Genomic DNA, 20,936 nt, shown 5'->3' with positions numbered 1-20,936 from the left:
AAGGTATTCATCTTTGAGAATCTCATCGAACCATTAGATTCCAACGATTAAAATTTATGCCATCTCGCGGGTATCTGGAAAAAATGCATATTCACGTCGTAACTTTCAAATCGATTGACGCAAGCGAGTTTTAATCGATATATAATCGTAAGTTTGAACGTCACGAATCGATCGACGATTCGTCCTTGCGAGTTGTAACAGTTTTCATTCCCCGCCAAAAAGGGCGACGTCAGAGGGAAAGAAAAAGTAAGGGATAGTGAAATAAATCGAATAAGTGAACGACAGACGAAGATGAAGCATACGTTAGGGGCCGAGGGAAAAGGGCAACAGATGTCCTTCCGTATGACGCATGACTCGTTTAACCCTCGGAGAAATAGTACCGTTTGCGTCTCTCTGCCTTGCGGAAGCAGTGCGTGTTACAAAAGGAAGCTAACCTCACCGTTGGAGAACGCTTGTTCGAAACCGGTTAGTATCTCTCGTGTCAACGAAACTAACGATATTTCGGCGATTCGGAACGGAATAATCTCACGAAAGGTTTTCATTACCCTTTTTTTATTATTCTATTCCCACGTTTGTCATGTCGGAACGTAAGTAATCTCGTTATCAGTAGCACGTTTCTGATTGGCTGATTTGAACGCTGCGAGCCCCTAATGTTCTGCACGCTGAAACCTAGCAAAATTAACACCGAAAATGATCAATAACTGCTGTAACTCGTGATTTTAAAGGTTATCGAGACGAATGATCGAAGAATGATGCTGAACCCCCAAAATTCGACTGATTTGAAAGATTCGGTTGGTCTTCGTTGAAAGAAGGGAAGCGAAATGTGCGAAATAGTGAAGGGTCAACGCAGAGCGTTTCGCGACCAAGATCCACCGCGAATACGCGACAGAAGCGAGGAAAATGTGAAAACCGAAATTGAATTCTCGAAATCAACGCCGAATTTACCGATAGTCGCTCAAGGAGCATCCAGTTTCGAGAAGTGTTCCAGCGAACCGGAATTTTTAAAAAAAGACCGGGAAAATCGAAAGATGGAACGAGGAGATTTGTCCAGCCAGGGAAGCACCTCGACTGATTCGATTCGAGTTTCGGACAACGTGAAGGTAGTCGAGACTGTCGATCAGCCTGATGTTCCAAATCGCATGAGCAGCGAGCATTTTCTCAAAGAACTCGCCGACAAAGTGCCTTCGTCGGGGCGCCATGATAACGAGGTAAGTTTTATTATTTTTTTTAAATCATTTTTATGTATTGTCACACCTGTGCGTTTGTTGCTTTGAAAAAACGCTATCAGTTTTCGTTGATTATAATTATTTAACAGATTTCTGTGGTCTGTTACATTATTTGCGAATAATTAACATATTTTGCATGTTGAAATGTTTACTCGAATTTACATATGTACGGTATTGCCCCTGTGAGTGTCGAGTCATCCCCACCACTCCCACCGCTACCCCCACTACGGTATAAATACCAGTGGTGTTGTCTCGCTTTCTCACTCGGGCAGCAGATGCGAACGGGTAAAGGACGGATAACGTCACATCATGAAACAATTACCTCTATAATCGACACGGTGTAGATCCAAGTTCACGACAGTCAAAGAAATAATGTTATATTTATAATATCTGAAAAGCAGAGTTTAATTTTTATTGGGAAACCTGTCTCGTGAAGTTAAATATGTACTTTGTACAGAAAACAATGTTGCGAAACAGGCGTAGTTATCAGTATTGGTTATTCTCAAATGACTACTTCAGTTGGAAGTAACATTTGGAACTAATGAAAAATTTATTCCTAGCTCGTTAAAAATATATTTCAACTTAAAAATAAATAAGTAATAGTAATTTTCAGAACTAAATTACTCAAAGCTAACAATTAGACTGATCGTTTACTTCACGCTATGTCCAAAATTTAAGGGTATCTTTCTTTAACGATCCATGAGTTATTCTCGGAACGTGATGGGTTTACCAAGAAATTGGGCACGATTATGCGAGCGCAGGGCCCTGAAACGATTTAGGTTCGGGCCTGGAAGATGCGGGCCCCAGGTCCGTTGCAGGTTCTTTTCCATCGAATGCCTTCCTTTGTGCGGAATTTGATTTAAGCCTCGTTCACACCGAATACCATTTATTCTTTCGCTATATTTCATCCCCTTCGATAATTCAACGAAAACAAGTGTTTCAAATAAATATTTAACGATTTCCAGGGAAGAATAGACCGCAAATTGCCAGTTTCTCTTTTCTTACAAAAATAAAACAAAACTTTCCCGTGATCTTAACGACCTGTTCGTTTATATTTATCGTTAGAACATTTGTTTCAAGCAACCTACCAATCCCTGGTGTAAAATTACTACCGTCGTCAATAGCGGATAAAATAGAGTTCGATCGAGGAAGGTGAACCAATCAACGAGGAAATTTACTCCAGATGTACTTGCATTACTCGAACAGGGCCATTGACCGGGTGTGTTAAAATATTGACGAGAAACCTGCTATTTCGGGGGCCGGTGTAATTATGGACTCGGGAAACAGAGCCGCGAACGATCGTTCGATAAACGTTTAATCGGTTTTCCGTTAATTATTCCGTGGAAAAATTGATTTTAATTAAAAAGAACAATGTTCGGGGTGGTTGAATTGGAGTCAAGGAACTCGGTACGTGAATAGACATGCATTAAAATTATTGATAATAAAAACGACTTGGAAATCTGGTCTCTGCACGATGCAAAGAGATTAGTCTTCGAAACGACAAATCAGGAAGCAAACCTTCGGGTACAGGTTGAAATCGCTCGAAATGTATCCTCGAGGAGCAGGCAGTCGGTGCGGAGCGTTCAGTGTGAAAGCAGCTTATTAAGGTCGGGTCCAGTGTGTTGTGTTGTCGGCTGTGTGGTGCAGCTTGCCTGGCAGCTTCAGTTCGATGTTTACGCTCGTGCTTTGAACATTTTTCTCCCTGCGAGACCGTTCGCAACGCGATTCTTCCGAGTGTCTTGTCTCATTTTTTTTTTCTTCTTCCCTGAACGAGGATCTTTCCTGGCTGTGCGAGGATCCTCTTCGACCGACCAGTGAGTGATTTTATTCGAATAGTTTTCCTATTCCGTGTGCACGATATCGAATCGTGTTCGCGTTATTGAAATTCGATCTTCGTCTCGTGAAATTCGCGTTTCTTCATCTTGCGTAGGGGTAACAACCACCGTCTAAGTTTCCAGTGTATTTATAGTGTATTTACTGAGAAGATAATATCGTCATGATTTTTGTAGAGAAGATTCTTATCTATTATCGAAATAGCGATTTGTATTTTGTACCTTCAAAGAATTTTTTTAATTCCCAAAAATCACACCGAAAACGGGTGTCTATGCTAGAAAATACCCCCTCGAATTTAAGCTAAAAAAAAATGATGTGTTTATTATTTTTGAACGTTTTACAAGCGTACAAAGCTTCGTCCAAATCGGTGCAGGATCATTCGAGACCCTTCCTTGTAAATAGAACGCGCTGTTAAAGTTCACTCGTCTATTTGAAAAAACACCCTGTATATTTATTTATTAATATATGTAAGTACGCGCATATGCGCCACGCCTGCGTGCTCCTTCAACTGTGAAAACGAAACGAATATCTCGGTCGTTTAATAAGGAAAAATCGTTCCGCGTGAACGTCGATAAAAATGACGAAACTCTCGGGTTTACGCCTTTTTACATCTTATTCCACGGCAATTGCGAACCACTGTGCCTCATTGAATACCTGGTGAATGAACTTTCTCTCCCTTGTCGTGTATCGGCCTTCTTCTTATCCAGGTATTTTAATTGAACCGCATCGAGTGGCGGAATTCAATCGCAAAACCCGTTTTCACTTTCGTAACCAAATTGATCAGTCGATCTTGAAAACGAACAATTCCTTCCTTCCGCCTCTTTTGAATACCTCTGTATCACGAGATTTCCTCTCTCGAATCTTTCACCTGATCGAAAGTTAATTTAATTGCCGATCGATAGAACGTTGATCGGTTTCCGTAGTCCGAGGAAAACGAACTCGTAATTATAAGGAAAGAATTAAAAAAAAAAAAAAAATTAGCAAGCAATAATTTATTGGCGTTAAATGCAGCAGGGTGCAACGAACGAGATAAATGGGCGTTTCGTACGCTTCGAAACACTACCAGTTTTGCAGCATTAATTAACCGACAAAACTGGTTACACCACGTTCGAAACTAGATTCCGTAGGTGAGGTTATCGTTAAGGTTTTGCCAGAGCTTTGAACCGATACCGACGTGATCGCGTTCGCAACGAGAACGTGTCTTAACTCGCTCCGATATATCGTCTATTTATTCATTTCGCGCATGTCCAAGCTAGGAAATAGCCGAGGTATCCGTTTTGCCTTGGAAAAGTATCTATTATCCTGCGGATAGTTATAACGGCTTCGACTTGTTTTCGCATTTAAACACGAGTACACGAGTTACGGATTGGACTCGTTAAGTACTCTCCATAAATTAACTCGACACGTTCGCTGCTATACGTAGACCTTGCAGTACCTGTGCTCCTGAAGGCAGACGTTTTATTGGAGATGAAAATCAATGGAAAAAATCCTTGCCAGCGAACGTGGTGACTACGTCAACTCTCGGTTAGTACTTGCAACGCATTAAGTAAGCCGAATGTACAAAATAAATTGTACATTCATAGAAACAAGTAATGTAAAATTCATCAAAGTGGAGACTGAACAAAAGTTTGTAATTACATGGTTAACTATGCGTTACAGCTGGCGCGAGCTATAATTTTCCCTGGTGAAACGAGTGACGTTTACGATAAAATATAATGTAAGAAGGTTGGCTCGTTTCCAACATTCCAGCCTCACGTAGGAAGTAATTATTGTGAAATTAATCTTAGGAATGGGCCGGCGTGTACGAGCCAAGGCAAAAGTGCACTCGCCATTGTTCCCTCGGCCAACGAGATTCTTCTGCACCGACCTCTTCTTACCCTTTGCAACCTTGCGCCTTCTTTTCACTCCATTTTTCCTTTACACGCTCCACGGGAATATTTTATCCATTCCCTTACGCTGTCAATCTTCGAAATTAGCTGAAAATATCGAAGATATTTTGTTAACCCGGATTAAGAGAAAACGCGGGAATCTTAATCCTCGGTGATTTTTTGTTTTAAATTTAACACGGAATTAGTTGATGACTCAAAGTCAAGGCCGAAGCGTTTTAAATACCACCATATGGATGACTAACAGTCGTCTCATCGTTAAAAATATTTTCGCACATGTACCAGGAAATTGTTGGAAATTACACGAACATTTATGCAACTCCCTATATAACATCTCTGTTGTCAGTGTTTTCAAGAGAAACGTAATAATTTGTTACACATCGCAGAACTTGGCCAGATAATAAATATTTCATAGGGAACGGGTTATATCCTTCTGTTTCTTTCCGCGAAAGTAATCGAAATTACTTGTTATTTTTCTTTTTCAAGCAAAACCAGCAGCCTCGTTTCGTAACAATAATTCGGTCGACTTTGATTGCCGGCTAATTTACGTCAGGAACAAACAACCGTGGGTCGTGATTGTAGAATACGAAAAAGGATTGTTTACTTATCGTAAATTAACGTAATTGATAGAAGTTTGCAAAACTTGTTCTCTCGTGTTGCGTAATCAAATTGCAGAATTTAATGATCCGCTTTTTGACTCGTAAAAACACACGCACGGAATTCGTTGCATAACGACACGTAACCGCGACGATTTTTATTGTTGATACAATTCGTTTGCGAAATGCACTTTTGATAATGATGCTAATTTCCATGGTAATATGGTATCGTCGTGTATTTTAGAGTAGAACCGTCTCGTTATTTGCTATTTTAAAAGATTGCGATAGAAAGCACGGCCGTCACGCGACTCGCGACAAAGCAGGAATTCATCTTCTGCGGTGGACGTGGTGGTTCGAGTGATAAATCTTTCCTGTAACCTCGACCTAGCTCGCTTTTCCACGACTTTCAGATTCCGCGAGATATCGAAACGTTAGATCGTCAGATAACGCGTGCAATTTAACCGATTCGTTCCATTTATGAAATTACCTTAATCACCTTCCATAATATTAAGCGTGAAACGAATAATTCATTTTTCTTTTTGCAAACATTTCTAATTGATTCAATTTTACGAGTTCGTCAAATTTGCAAAATACAATAACAACTTCGATCGTTAGAATAATCCTCTTTGATGAGGATAAATAGGAACAAATTTTATGAACAGCGTACTTAGCGATTGCATGTCGGTTTATTGCATTATATAAGGAAGAAGCGTATGTAAATTTCAATGGAATCGAGCGGTGAGGCTATCAGGAAACGCAGTCCGATGATACGGCTGCGTTGTATCGCGATCCTTCGGCTCTGCAGGAAGTAATTCCGATAAAACAGATTCGCGTAATTAGCTACCGTATAGCTTCTCTAATGAATCGCTTCGTCACGAACATTTTTCTTCTATCTGAATAGCCGTCGGAATTAGAAACTTTTGAAAAGCTCTTCAAAGGCTAATTAAGCCAGACAGGAAATTTTCGATATCGAATTGTTCGGAAATTTGCGAATCCATCACCTCCACCTGGTATCGTACAGTCACGATATCGTGATCAAAGATGCAACTGCATACCGTTGCAACTTAGCGTGCACTGTTCTTTTACTTTCTACCAATAAAACACATTGTAAGGTTTCGTCAGGAGAAAGAGTTTATGGTGCATTTAAGGCGCAAAAAGCGTTTAATAGGAGGTCGAGTAGCGTGAAAAATGTCGTCGGTGAAGTTTGAAAATTTCGCAAGGGCTTCGATGAAAACAGGGCTGTTACCCTACTCTTTCAACATATTAAATCGAGTGCGATCGAACTGGACTGGAACATAAGAGACACAACTGGTCACTCTGAAAGTTTTGAAAATTTCAAGCAAAAAAAATGCTAAACCTATAACAACTATTGTTATCTTAATGAATTTTTAAAACTTTCAACTTGATCCTTCCAAATTGGCTTTCCTTAAAATCTTTCTCGACAAAGTTAAATGAATTTTTCACCCAACTCCTATCTGTCTCTGTTTATTCTGTTTCGATATCGTTCGGTATCGATACTTTCTCGATAACGAGGTAGAAAAAGCGCAGCAGCCTGGTTGCCGTAAGAAGATAATTCTGGTATCGAACAAACTGCATCGGAGCGCGGGGATGGAAAAAGGTGAATAGAACGATGACCATTGTCGAGGGACGAGAGCCGACGGGCACGGTTTATTGAATGCCCGCGTCCCCGTCGAGCCGTGGGAAGTAATTATTGGCAGATTAATTCCGACAACGAGCTACCGGGCCGGCGAAACGAGACTGCTATTAAAGGAACGACCGGCTTCATTGAATCATTGTTTTCGTCGCGTTGCGACAACGAACCTAGTTGCTACCAAGACCGCGCCCACCTTTCCATGCTTTTTCAATTCATGCTTGTTCCTTTTCACTTTCCAAACAGAGTGACACTGATCGTTGACCGGCCACTTTCTTTCCAACTGCGCGGAATTCTCGTTCGAAAGCCAGATTTACCTTTAGGTTCTTTCTTTCGATTTCGAAGCGTGGCTTTCAGAAGAAGAAAATAAAAAAGAAAACATAAATCTACTCTATCGGTATAATTAGTCAGAGCACGGACACCTTTCGCGCGTACATTGGCAGCTGAACGGCGCCGGAAAAGTTTGAAAAGATTCGACGTGTCGGGGTGGCAGGTGAAGGCGCGCACCTCGTTCCGTCACCTGACTCGAAGATTTGGTTTCGCTTTTTCTGACTCTCAGGCATGCGAGAAAACAAAGCTGCTGGCTGCGAGTACGCTCGCTTTCTAAACGGTTGAACGAACCAACCGACAGACAGCCTCCTTGGGAATATCCTGTTCAATCGGTCGGAATTTACCTTGGGAGAAATGGCCCGCGACAAACGCGTTGTTCAGTGACAACGGAAGTGCAATCGGTCCTCCGCTTTCCTTCTTCCGATGTATCAATTCGTTTGTCGCGATTCAGAAAGTGGTTGCTGAATTTCCGCGAAAGAAGCCGAGCGTGGCTTGCAACTTTTCAATTATGTAGCTGCAATTTCCGGATCCTCGAGATCGATCGATGCATCCGCGCGAACCTGCAACGTTGCATCTTCAACAGTACAGACCGATCCAAAATGTACATGAAAATGAAGTTTGATAGCCAAAGCTTTTACCAAAGTTTGATGATAATGACGCGATTGCGACAACGAACCGCAATTTACCAGATGCTATTTTCACGATGAGAACAAAAAGCATAAAGAATGCGATATAACGAGCGGAATAAATGGCGGTAAAAAGAACTGGCCACCATTCTGAAATTTCTAATTTCGTTTTCTCTGTTCGATTGTTCGCTCGTGCGTGCGAGGAACGTCAAACTTTTCATTTTCAGACGGGTCGAAAACGGTGTTCGCTTGAAACGAACAGTCTCGTTATTTATAAGTTGCTCTTATGAGTAGTGATGGACGTTCGAGACTCTCTCTCATCGAGGATGATAGTTAAATGATTAAATTTATGATTATCGAGACGAGCTTTAATAGATAATTCTGGGAAGATTGGAGAGTCGTAAACGCAGGATTATTTATTAAATCTCTGATGGAATTACTATAAGAAAGACGATAATTTCGGTGTAAAGTTAAAAAGAACATACGTTTGAAGTATTCTCGTATTACTGTCATTACTTTGTAATTTTCTATTCCTCTTTCCAATTTTTCTTTTCACGAAATTCAATCCTTTAAACTGTTATATTTTATGAATTTGTTTTAAAGTTATGGTTATTCAAACATCAAGTGTTTTGAGCTAGAAAACTGTTTCCTCGATAAGTGAAAAATGTAAACTTAATTTTCTAACGTTCAAAGTTGAAGTGGTATCGTGTTTGTGGTGGATTTACTTTATCAGTCATTGCCGTTTGCTTTGACTCGAAACGAAATATCTAAGGACAAATATTTTCTAACGCTCGTTCCGAGCCCTTGTTTCCAGACTTTTTCTCCTCTTTTGCTCGATAACATGGTCGTTAATTAAATATCCTACTTAAACGCTTTGATGCAGCTGATTGCCGTGTGATCATTGTTACAGATCTCTAACGAAGCATAAAAGCTTTCGATAGAATTTCGAGCAGATCGAAGCAGAGAAACTGATTAGATTGATTGATTGCAGTGCAAAAATAAAAAAAATGAAAACACTATTCAACGCTATTCACTGTATATTCAAAGTGATTACTCATCCGTCGCTAATCACACCTGACACTTTTATGGGACAAACTTGAACTATTTTTCCCCCAGTTTCTCGTAATTACATTTACACTGAAGTATCATTCGTCAAGGAACGTTATCACCTAAATTTACGTTTCTCGTGTCCCTGAGAGTTCTCTTATCTTCTCGCCTGCTCTAACTTCATTAACCACTTCATTATACCTGCTCTATGCAACCGCATAGGCGAGGACAAAACAGCAAGTAGGTGGTGATAAAAAAATAAAAATCACGTCGTACGGAAATAAAAAGATGGGAAGCGAGTAAAACGATATAGGAAGAAGGTGGTGATAAAAAAATAAAAATCACCTCGAACGGAAATAAAAAGATGGGAAGCGAGTAAAACGAGATAGGAAGAAGGTGGTGCGGCTGTTTGCTCGCGGAATACCTATTTCCACGAGGCGAATACCTAAGGAGCAGCGAACGGACCAGTTCTCCGCGAAATAACCCGCTAATTACCGGCATTATTGTTTCCATAAGGCATTGTCGCAACGACTCGCTGCGCTATATATTTCGATTCTAATTACCGCCTTCAAATTTCTCCCGCGAGTACCGCGAAAGCGTTCGAACGCTCTACGATCTTTTTTCCTTCAGCACCGCGTTCGCGCAGTCTTTAAATTGCTGCGAATCGTTGTTGGAAAATTACGAGCTGCTCTCTCGTTTGTATTACAGCTTCTTTTTCTTCGTACTCCATTTTGTCAGTACATAACTCATTTCTCGCGATGAGAAAAATAATTTAATTACCATATTTTTGATTTGTCTCGATGCTCGTCTTCGATGAAAGCGATAAAAAATAAAGTCGAATGGTATCCGATGGTATCTGGAATCCTTTTGCACGCGACAAACTCTAGTTTCGTGTAAAAGCATCAGGAGGAAAGGTGATTTCGTATTCGTAACCGGCTTGAAACTAAGCGGCGTAGGTATGCCGGTCTAGAACGGATTAAACAGCAGACTTCCTGTGATTTGCATGCACGGAACGAATGATCCGTGGATCTGGCAGCGATCCTCGAATCCCGAAGAGAGTGAAAGTACATCGATACCAACAGCTGGTGCTTTCGACGAGGATCGTTGGTTTCTCGGCGAGATCCAGGATTCGATTACACTCGCGATTCCATCCTGTCTCGATTTCGATCTCGTTGAAATTCTGAAACAGAACCTTCAACTCCGATCCTTTCCTATACCGGTCTCTCGAATAAATTCTGTTTAGAATTTTCTTCATTTTTTTTTTTCTTTTTTTATCAAATCGGTGCTAGATATCGGTAGCCTTTCGAAGAGAATTTCAATCGACCGAAAGCGGACAAGTCGGTTCTGTGTCTCCGTGGTACCTTGATCTACTTTCGTCGAGTGGTTTCGACTCCTAACCGGTCGATCGGTCGAGATTTCGACTTCAAATCGGTCGGTTTTCGTCAATATTTCGTATCGAAATAACGTTCCTTTGCTTCTGTGCAACCGCGTTGCTCAATAATGACTAATTCCCAGATTAGTCAATTGGGTGTTTGTCTATCTTCCAGGGACTCTGCTCTTTGGCTTTGTTTCATTTCGACAGATGCCTCGTTGTCTCATTATCGCTTCTAATTGATTCAATCAGGGGCCCTCAAACTCTGCTGGGCGTTTCTTGATATTATGTTCAACAAGAACAATTTTGCAAAAATAATTAGGTGCTGCGCTCTTAACATTTGAAAAATTGAAAAATTTTCAATTTCCCTGAAATATTCTTTTGCTAATTGATTCAATCAGGGGTTCTCAAGCTCTGCTGGGCGTTTCTTGATATATGTTCAACAAGAACAATTTTGCAAAAATAATTAGGAGCTTCGCTCTTAACATTTGAAAAATTGAAAAATTTTCAATTTCCCTGAAATATTCTTTTGCTAATTGATGCAATCAGGGGTTCTCAAGCTCTGCTGGGCGTTTCTTGATATTATATTCAACAAGAACAATTTTGCAAGAATAATTAGGAGCTTAGCTCTTAACATTTGGAAAATTGAAAAATTTTCAATTTCCCTGAAATATTCTTTTGCTAATTGATGCAATCAGGGGTTCTCAAACTCTGCTGGGCGTTTCTTGATATTATGTTACTTGGAAAATAACAATTTTGCAACAATAATTATAAGCTTCGCTCTTAACATTTGAAAAATTTTCAATTTTCAATTTCCCTGAAATATTCTGTTGAGAAATCCAATAATCTTTCGGAGTCGGTGGAAGAGAATACTGGCAAACACTCGAAGAATTCGGTATACCCGTTACGACGCACATGGGTCACAGGAACGAAGCAAATGCTTCTTCACTCTTCTCTCTCCTCTCCTCTCTCCACGGTTCTGTATAGGCTACTGCTCACAGTCTGTTGGACGCGTCTCTCGTGCTGTCAGTTGGCGTGGTACGCTCGAACGAGCGACAAGTGCCTGGAGAGGTGAGCTCCGAACGAACCTCCTCGTTCATTCCTCGAAACGGTAAAAGTAAAAACGCGGCAATTTCTCAGCCTGTTTCATTCGGGCTACGAGGTGTACGCACCTTCTTCCAGTTCCGTTCAACTGTACACGCGAGTGACTTAGACACCGTGATTAGTCGCTGCTGCGAGGAGGGAAGATAGCGGATTCAGGAGAGGTACGTCCGCTTCGAAGTACTCGAGTCCGACAAATAGCTTAGAGGAAAAAAGTTGCTTAAAATAACGAATTTTACAAGATATTTAAAAATCATCGAAATCGGAGGAGTAGCTTTTCTACAAGTTCACCGAATACTCCACAAAGTGGTCCTCTTTCAAATTATTTCGACGGTGTCGCATATTCTCGACTCTGATTTCTAATGATTTTTGCATTCGATCCTTTTTTAGCGAGTCACTGAGAAAACACGTCATTCTTTGTTTAAAGGCAGTCGGGTCGGACACTTTAGTACCTAGCCATGTATAAATACATGCGCCTAGTAAGGCACGCGATAATTCGTTAATTTCAAGGGAATAAGAAAATTAGGAAACATTTAAAAAACGCGCCAAAATGATCGGCCACGTGGTCGAATTTCGAGGCACCCTTGGGTGCGCAAACTCGTCTGGTGTTTGCGTGGCAGTGAAGAAAAGAAAAAAAGGAAACAGATCGATGCGCGAAGCGTGTTGAAACGTCCGTGTGTCTCGAAGCAATCGAGCATACGAACGGAGCGAACCGAAGCGCGCATAGTTATAAGCGTTTTGCAATTCGATTCACCGACGCGTGAGTTCTCGCTGCTTCGTGAATATAACGCCTTCTTCGACGAACGTCGAAGTTTTATTTAAAAAACAAAAAAAACAAAAAATATTTACGCCCCTCTGTTGCATCGAACCCGTTAATCCCGGTGTCCCCGTTCGATGCACCGGCTAAGGAAGTTCCCGTTACAACAATTCTTTCCTTGCCCCTTAAATGCATTCTCTTGCACCGTGATTTTACGTCCCTTTTTTAATTCGCTTCTCTTCGAAATTTGATGGAAAAATAATTAGGGTAAATCTGAGTTTGGTGAAATTTTCAAATATTCGCAAATATTCCGCCTTGTCGGTTCGATCATTAGCTCCGAAATGAAATTTCGCTAAACTTTGCTCTAATTCCAAAGTCGAGATGAACAAGTTCCACCCTCTTTCTCCTCCATCGGTCGGTCACGATAAGAATATCGAAACGAACAATGTTTACGAGTACCGAGCAATGAACATGGCAATAAATGGTAGCAATTAAGATCTCGCTAAAGAGGTATCGGTCCTCGGATAAAAACTCTTAGTTTACAAGACGGGAGAACGAGTTTCTGCCAGTTTTACTTATATCGCTGGTAGATACAATGAACAAGTAAGGTTTGCGATACGGTCATTCGGAGGTTCGGTGAAAGCTTACGGGCAATGAAGTTTTATCCTGTAACCTGTCGAAGCTGAACGAAATTGCTCGTTAGGGCGACACCGGCCATCGAGAACGTCACCCTCCATTAACATCGTCCGATTTCTTTATTACCAGTCCCGAGTTTCTCCGGCTGTTCATTAAAATGTGTTTATAATTGTCAGCGAGGGGAAGATGCGAAATGATAATGTTTTATAAATTGTCCTTGCAAGTCGGAGAAAATGCTTTCCTCAAAAAGGGAATGTCACGAATTCCAAGGGGAGGAGGAGGACTTGCCTTCTCCTCCTCCACAGTCAGATATAATTTTATTTTTCGATTGAAATCGACGTGAAAGCGTTAAAAAATTTCGTCGGAGAAGAAACCATTCCGTCCCCTTCGGTGTCGTTAACTACCGTCGACCACAATGCAAAACTTCCCCCCCGGGGGAACGGTTAATATTTTCCACTTCCTTCCGGACTTGCGATCCCCCCAGCTAAAGCTCATCGTAACTCGTTTAACCGGCGCGTGTATGGTAGGTAAACAGGAGACGGTAGGGTGTCGAGCAGAGAGAAGCAAAGGTATATCGGCCGCTCCCAGTTTCAAGAACGCTCGTGTCCTTCCTCTTTACGCACTCGACGCGGTTTACGCACGCGTTCACGCCTGCAATTAGCTGTCACCGTGTTCGACATCTTGTCGCTCAACCACGTTTCGCAGTTTGTAACGCGATCGTTTTTGCGCGCCTCCTCTTCTTCATCCGCTCCGCAGTGACTTTGCTGAAGCACGTACGAAATCTCGAAGAAGAAATGAAAGTTTCGTTTTTTCGTACCGGCATCGATTGGACGAATTTCGATAATCGATAGATAAGACAATATATCTCGTCTGTTGGAATGATTCAGTCGTACAGGGGCGTACTATTTATGGAGAACTTGACCAGAGCAAGTATGAACGAATCGAAGGTAAATTTTCACGTTAATTCCAGTTAAGAAGAGATCCTAGACTAGTTTCATTTACGGAATCTGTCACGTTCGCCTCTTTTGTGCATCTGTGAATAACGTTCTTTGGTCGTTCGGAAAAAAGAATCGCGACAAAAGGTGTCCTACAAAACGTGCTTACGTAACGACGAACACCCCCCAGCTAGTTCTCCTTCTCGTGTGCCCGTTGTTTTTAGCTGGCTGAAAGGACCGTCTCACCGACAATGCGCGGAAAAACTAGGCTAAAAGCGGCTGGAGTTCGTTATTCGCCACTTGCTCCTCGACTTTTCGCCAAACTTTCAGGCCTCTCCCTTTGAAAGGCCTGTGGAACGCGTTGCTGTTAACCCTTTCGTTGTTAAAGACGACTTGGATGACTGAAGACTGAAGTCGTGATTCTCGAGTGCTCTTTTTTTATTCTAAACACACGACTACGATCATTCGTCAATAAATTCTTAAATTTAGGTTTCGATGAAAACACGGTTACGTTAGAATGTTTAATAAACTCGGTGTGCAGCCATTAATCGCGCCTCGTTCATTTTTTACTTTCGCCCACTTTCACTCTCTTCTGCATTGTACCGGTTTAGTGTCGTTATAATTATACGGCGATATATTTCTTTTTTCACGCAACGAACCTCGTTTCCGCCGAACAATAGCTTTCCGCGGGTCGAAAGCGTCGCGCTCGCGCCAATTAAACAGCTGATACTTATGTAAACAAGGTTATATCGCGATAATTATTCTAATTTTTCATACATTGAAAACGGTGAAAATTTAGGCCAAGCGTAATCGGTAATTTAATCAAATCTATTCGATTCTCTTCGTTTAATTAATTATTAAATGGCGTGTTAGCCTCGGGAATGGAAATTAAAACATAGATATTCACTCTTTTACGCGTTTCACGATTTTTCGTGTAGGATTCGAGCGCTATCGAGCGTTGATATCGAAAACGGAAGTTCCCGCGATAACCAGAACCACTGGACACACAAGAGTGGACCGACAAATATCGTGCATTCGCTTCGATCTTTCATCTTTCGTTAACAAAATGAATGAAATACATTCGATTCGACTTGTTGAACGATTAGCAATCGAGTTTCCGTTTTTCTTGCAACTGGTTAACGCGAGTAGTCGGTATCGACGGGGACAACGCTGGTATCGCGGTGAAATCATCGATGACGAGTCACGAGAGAAACTGTATAACGTTTACGGGGATCAGACTTTCGATTCTTCCTTCGGGGCAAAGAAAATCCTTCGTTGAAAATCCCGCGCTGAAAGTTTTGAGAATTTCCTGATGTTAGAAGTACGAATTAATTCCGTGCCTTTTCTTCTTTTTTTTTTGATTGAAGCGACACGTGACCGGTCTTCTCTCGGAAAAATGAGAACAATAGGAAGCATTCGTACAAAGGACGAAAGAAATTTTCATTTTGCCCGATTCGTTTTTATTACGACACCCGGGGAAAATCGTTTGCCAGCAAATTTCCGTCAGGGAAACTCCAATTATCCCCGTTAGTGGAACATGGAATTAGCATGCAACTGGTTTAGCGGTGTTTTCGAGGCGGAACGCGCGCAGAATGCGAATTTTTTCCCATCGATAACTGTAGCTGCTTCTCCGTTAATCAAGTGTACGTGTATTTCAGGTGATCACTAACGGTGTGAAGAACGAAACGGACAGCTGTGACGGCTTAACGAACGGTGAGTCACGCGTCATCGATGCATCTCCTTTCATTTCATTCTTTTTCTTACTTGTAATTTACAATGATTCCCTCGTAAACAGCCCTAACTGGCTATAAAACGCGGCGCGTTAGATCCGTCCGTGATAGAGGCGTCGGTACGCTTTGGTTTCATTGACGAAATCCCATGGTGAAAAGCGCTCTTGCCTGCCACGCTATTGTACTCACCCCCTTGCAGTTACCAATGGGAATATGTACCACGGATCTTTATACAATTACAGTTTATTTCGGTTATAAAAATATGAATTATTTTAATGATAACAGATGATGATGAAGGTGATGCTAGCGACAGGGTGTAATATTCGCTTAATTATTCAATTTGTTATCGTAAATGACAATAATAGTCTCAATTACTTCATTGATGAACCTTTTATTCTTAAATCACACGAGTCACAGTTAGATCTTAGGATACGTGTATTATAGATGTCTTAGGCTGACGATTTTAATGGCAATTTTTAGCGTGAAATCCGGCAAATCGTACGGCCCTGACTCTGCCCTTCGGTCATTATCATCTGTCGGAGCGGTCGCCGCATTTTCTCACGCTACTTCAGCTGCTCGTTGCTCGCGGTGCAATGATCTCCCTCTCGTATACCCGCACATCTGCCTCAAAATTACATCCTCACCGGGTCTGCATTTTTATTCTACCCCCACTTACTCCCTCTTCTTATCCCTTCCCCTTTAAACAGCGTCCCTAGCCCAGAGAAATCAGGCAGAAAAATGAACCATCGATCCGTTAACCCCTTTAAGAAAATATCATTTAACTAAAATTATTACTTTCGCCAATGATTTTAATTAGCCATTAGCTTAACGACGGACACGAGAAAGCGTTTTAGGGAAATCTGTCCGTCATTGTATCGATTTCTTTCGATACACGTAATCGGTTGAAATTAAATTGGTAATTAAATTCAAAGACTCCGGGGAATGTTCGAATCGGATCTGTTAATTCTAACTTTAGTTCCACCGCCTATTGTGCAGCCGTGTTTCTTTCTCGATAACAAGCACGAAGAGGAACGTGGCGTCGATTTTCCTCCGTGAAATTCACTTTTCGCTCGTTAAATCGCATCGGATCCGCTGCTTTCGCGGATCGCGTACCATTAATCGCCGAGTCTTCTACTTACTCGGGAATTGGAATCAGAGTCCACGTTGCGTCACAATTACGGGTAGGTCAAGGCTTTTTTCGCCGCCTTGTTTCTGCTTCGGTAATGAAAATAGAAAATTCAGAAATCGGCAGACGATAAGAAACGAATTTCAGAAGACGGTGGAACAGTACCGGAAGAAAGATGCGTTCCAGCTGCTCGTAAATCAGCCGCACGGTATCCGATAACTTTCCGACCGGTATTCGCTCGAAGTGTGTTTCTAGGATCGCTCGTGTTTCCTAGGATCTGAAAAATTCGAAACCGTTTAGTACAGGGATGATTTTTTACAACAAAATAAGCTTAATTTTTGGAAATAATGGCATTAGTGCCTATCTATGATCATTTCCAAAAATTAAGTTGACACACCTAGAAAATTTTGAATTTTTAAAAATCAAAATGTAAAATCTTTGAAGGGCCGCACGAGAAAGTGTGCTCAACCCTTGTGTTTAGTACAATATATGGAAAGGAATGTTAAATTACTAATAATTGAAGAACGAAGCTTTCTAAGTTTACACGGCGGCCTATTTCTAAAGTTGTAACACTTTCGTGTAGTTAGCGGAGGTCGGTTCGGAAGAGGAATTCGGTTTAATAGAATAAAAGTGCATTGTTTACTTCACCTTGAGGGCGTAAACGTAGGAGGGTACGCGGCGTTCAGTGCCGTGGTACTCTTCTATCCGATTAGCAGCTATGCGAAGCCCCACGCAAAAGTATATATCGAAGCTTGCTGTTTGATACGGTTCGCCCGGAAATGGCTGCCAGTGCTATCCAACGCGATGTCCGATGAGGAGGGCTCGGTGAGGGCGAGAATCGCCTTGTTGGAGGGTGAATAAATACTCGACCGCTAGCTTAGTTTGTCTGACAAGCCTGCCAGCTCTCTAGCTTTTCGCTACTCTTTCTTTTCATTATTCTCGCGATTTTCTTACGTGCAACAGCTACTCGACCGTAGACAGGAAGTCTAGGCGAACCTTTATGAATCACCAGAGTGCTTCTTTTCAAACGTTTAAGAGTGTCTCGTTAAACGATCAAAGAGTGTCTGATGGATAATTGGTGTTTTTTCGCAGGCAAGAAGATGGCACCAGTGCTGGGTGTTCCACCACCTCCCCCACCTGCCCCTCACATGGGACCGGACGGTTTGATCTTGCCCAGAAAACCGTACAACCCTTACCTCACATCGAGCAATCACAAAGATCTTCGCAGAGAGTTGTTGTTCAATCAGAAAGTGTAAGTTTTCCTCATCTCGACAGTCTCGACGAATCTTTCGAAATTTCACGGTAATTGATAATCAAACAATGGAATGTAAATTAAGCGTCCATCAAGAGTGGCAATTAAACGTATCCGAGAATGGTAAACAAACGCTCGTGGATCTTGGAGTCGCACGCCTATCACGAGGAAAATCGTTTCCTTTTAACGTCCTCCTCGCTAATTCCCAGCCACCGCGTTTACACCTGAAAAAAAAATGAACTACCGGTCGGCTATTCAATTGAGACACGATGGTTTTTTCTTCTTCTTCTTCTTCTTCATCCCGGCAATTTTCACGCGTACAGGAACCGTGTGGACGCGTAAATTAACTAATCGCATATCGGTTTTCACTTTCTTTCCAGAGGGAAGAACGTGCTGAATCAGAAGAGCGAGCTGCAACGAGCGCTCGAGAAGCAAAGGGAGGCCGCGTCCAGGCGAGAGGCTGAAAAGAATCGAGAGGAGAATTATAAAGACGATCCGAGAACGGCGTTGCAAAGAGCCATCGAGCAAAGAGCGAAGCACATTGAGATGACAGTGAGTTTCAGCGATCTTTCGACAACCGGGATGAAAAACTGTTCTTTTATCCTGTTCCTCTGATTTCAAACAATAGCATCGTTCAAAGGCGTTCGCGTTTTAACCCTTTTGTCACGAGTGTCTATTATGGCTGTGAAAAGCGTAAGGGATGAAAGAAGATTCAACTCTTGATGAGAAAAAGAATTGCTTATCAACGTCTCGATACCCAGCCTCTGCTCGTTACTATTACTGTTAATCGTTGCAATAATTAAAGAGTTTTGATTTGTTTCAGTTGGAACAGTCGCAACCACCCAGCGAGCCAGCGAGCAATCTGTTGGCGACGGCGAGAGCGAAGCTGAGACCGCGCACAGATTCTCAGTGAATTGTACAAACGAAGGAGATACGAAGAAAAAAAAAGAAAAGACGCAGAGAAGAAGATCGATCGTGAAACGCGTATGAGTAATACCGTCGTGCGGGAGAGCAACGATCGAAGCGTTGCGTCGCGACGCGAAGCTTTATTGCGTTTTCTTACTTCACCCTGTACATATATATACGTAATCTGATAAGAGCTCGTTAGAAACAGAAGAAGATTATACAATAACTCGTCGCCGTAGATGGAAACGTTGTAGAGAGATCTGTCAAGTAATGGAAATGGAAAAAGAATCTTGTCTGTCGATAGATATCATCTAGGGGCGTATCTTTACCCTTTCGCTTCAAGCCTACGTGGATGAGTCATTCGATGAAACATACCGAATAATTGAAATTAATTTTTCTGTAAATCATCCTGACTTTTGTTTTCAATTGGAACATGGCAGGTGTGGGTTATTTCGAAAAAAGGAACTTCAACCCTTTAATTCTCAACATTTTAATTTTCTTTGATCTACATTTGTTCGTGTTGAGCCTTCGATACATGGTTGTATCTTGTAGAGTCTTAGGTTTAAAAAAATAGCGAAAGGGTTGAAGGTGATACGCCTCGTAACTCGCGCGTCTTTCGTGTCAAAGTAGACGATTGCCTTACTCTTCCAAAGTCGTCGCACGTTTACACGGGACGATTCGTCGACTCGTTTTTATAAATGACATTAGTGTTGTTAGATAGTCTAGTTGTAATGTTGTCGTCCACGATTCGCGTGGAGCCAATATTCGTGCGTGTGCTCGAACATGGCCTTTTCAAATGGTAATTCTAGGAATCCTTGGCTCTAAACATTGTCCGTCTGTGACAAAAGGTTTTATTAAGGCCATAGATATTCTTCGACCAACATCTATCGTGCCTACGCGAGTGTACAATATTTGATACGATATTACGGTACACCGCGTCCTCGTTATACTTCGTTTATTCAACAAAGAATGAACTGTCGAGGCTCGTGACAGACAGGCCTTCGTGAAACGCCTTCGATGAAAACCTAGCTTATCTAATCATCGACTCCTTTCAACATCTTGTTACGTAATAGAACTGTTTCACGGTAGAAACGAATACCGGTATTTAATTAATAATTAACCCAGAAATAGGATGGAAATGAATGAGATTCCGAGAAAAATAAGATATATATAAAACTTATAAGTGTCCTCCATGGTTATCATCGTGCCTGAATTTGTATACAAAGACTAGACCTAAATAATACCAAGTACAGATCATTTTGTCACAATAGATTGAATCGGTAGAATCGGGTACCCTGGGACCATTAAACTCGGTAACGACTAGCGACTGAACAGAGAGACGAGTTCGATAGGTTGATGTAGCAGCATTTATTATATTCCAGTGTTCAATAATTCAGGAGAAAATAAAACATGAGTTGTTATATCGTACTGTTTCAATCGATATACTTGTAGGAACATGATTGTTAATTCCAATTTAAGCGATGTTCTTGTCAATGGTGATGCATTAACCTTCTCGCTGTGGTGTTTAATCTATAGATGTTCTTAAGAGAAACTTTCACAGCGAAAGGGTTAACGAGATACACTAAATTCTATTGCTTCCTTAAGGTAACAAATGTAATCACGATATTCGAAGATTAATCGTAACGTACAATTATATGAAACAGTGAGATAACTGATTAGCAAGTTGAGATACTATTTGTAACTTGGAATTCTGGCACTACTACCCTTAAGTGCATTCGATTCTGACCAGTGGAAACCAACCGTAATATTTTGGACTGTCATTGGTACAATTAAAGTATCAAATATATTTTATTCGACATCGAAAATATTTCTCTCCTCTTTTTCATTTATTTTCACCAACTCAGGATATAATTCAGGATGTTACGATATTTGTGCTGATCAAGGAAAAATAATGAATAAAGTATT

General features: G+C 41.4%; 1 protein-coding gene across 1 annotated transcript; it reads left to right on the top strand.

The window, feature by feature from the left end:
- The first annotated feature begins 160 nt into the window (after positions 1-160).
- On the top strand, positions 161-19,074 carry LOC117607289 (uncharacterized). The gene is made up of 6 exons (XM_034330833.2): positions 161-465; positions 726-1,208; positions 15,655-15,709; positions 17,945-18,104; positions 18,485-18,656; positions 18,928-19,074. The coding sequence occupies exons 2-6, from the start codon at positions 822-824 to the stop codon at positions 19,015-19,017; spliced, it is 864 nt and encodes a 287-aa protein (XP_034186724.2). The 5' UTR covers positions 161-465; positions 726-821; the 3' UTR covers positions 19,018-19,074.
- The last annotated feature ends 1,862 nt before the right edge of the window (positions 19,075-20,936 follow it).

The sequence above is a fragment of the Osmia lignaria genome, chromosome 14, assembly GCF_051020975.1.
Source record: "Osmia lignaria lignaria isolate PbOS001 chromosome 14, iyOsmLign1, whole genome shotgun sequence".
Lineage (NCBI taxonomy): Eukaryota > Metazoa > Arthropoda > Insecta > Hymenoptera > Megachilidae > Osmia > Osmia lignaria.
Note: the sequence above shows the minus strand (reverse complement) of the source record. Positions and strands in the feature narration are given on the sequence as shown.

What these genes read in the sequence shown, in the direction of transcription:
- LOC117607289 (XM_034330833.2), top strand. Translation starts at nt 822, where the DNA reads ATGTGCGAAATAGTGAAGGGTCAACGCAGAGCGTTTCGCGACCAAGAT. An exon ending in CGGGGCGCCATGATAACGAG is followed by an intron (nt 1,209 to 15,654) that starts GTAAGTTTTATT and finishes CGTGTATTTCAG; the next exon opens with GTGATCACTAACGGTGTGAA. An exon ending in CTGTGACGGCTTAACGAACG is followed by an intron (nt 15,710 to 17,944) that starts GTGAGTCACGCG and finishes GTTTTTTCGCAG; the next exon opens with GCAAGAAGATGGCACCAGTG.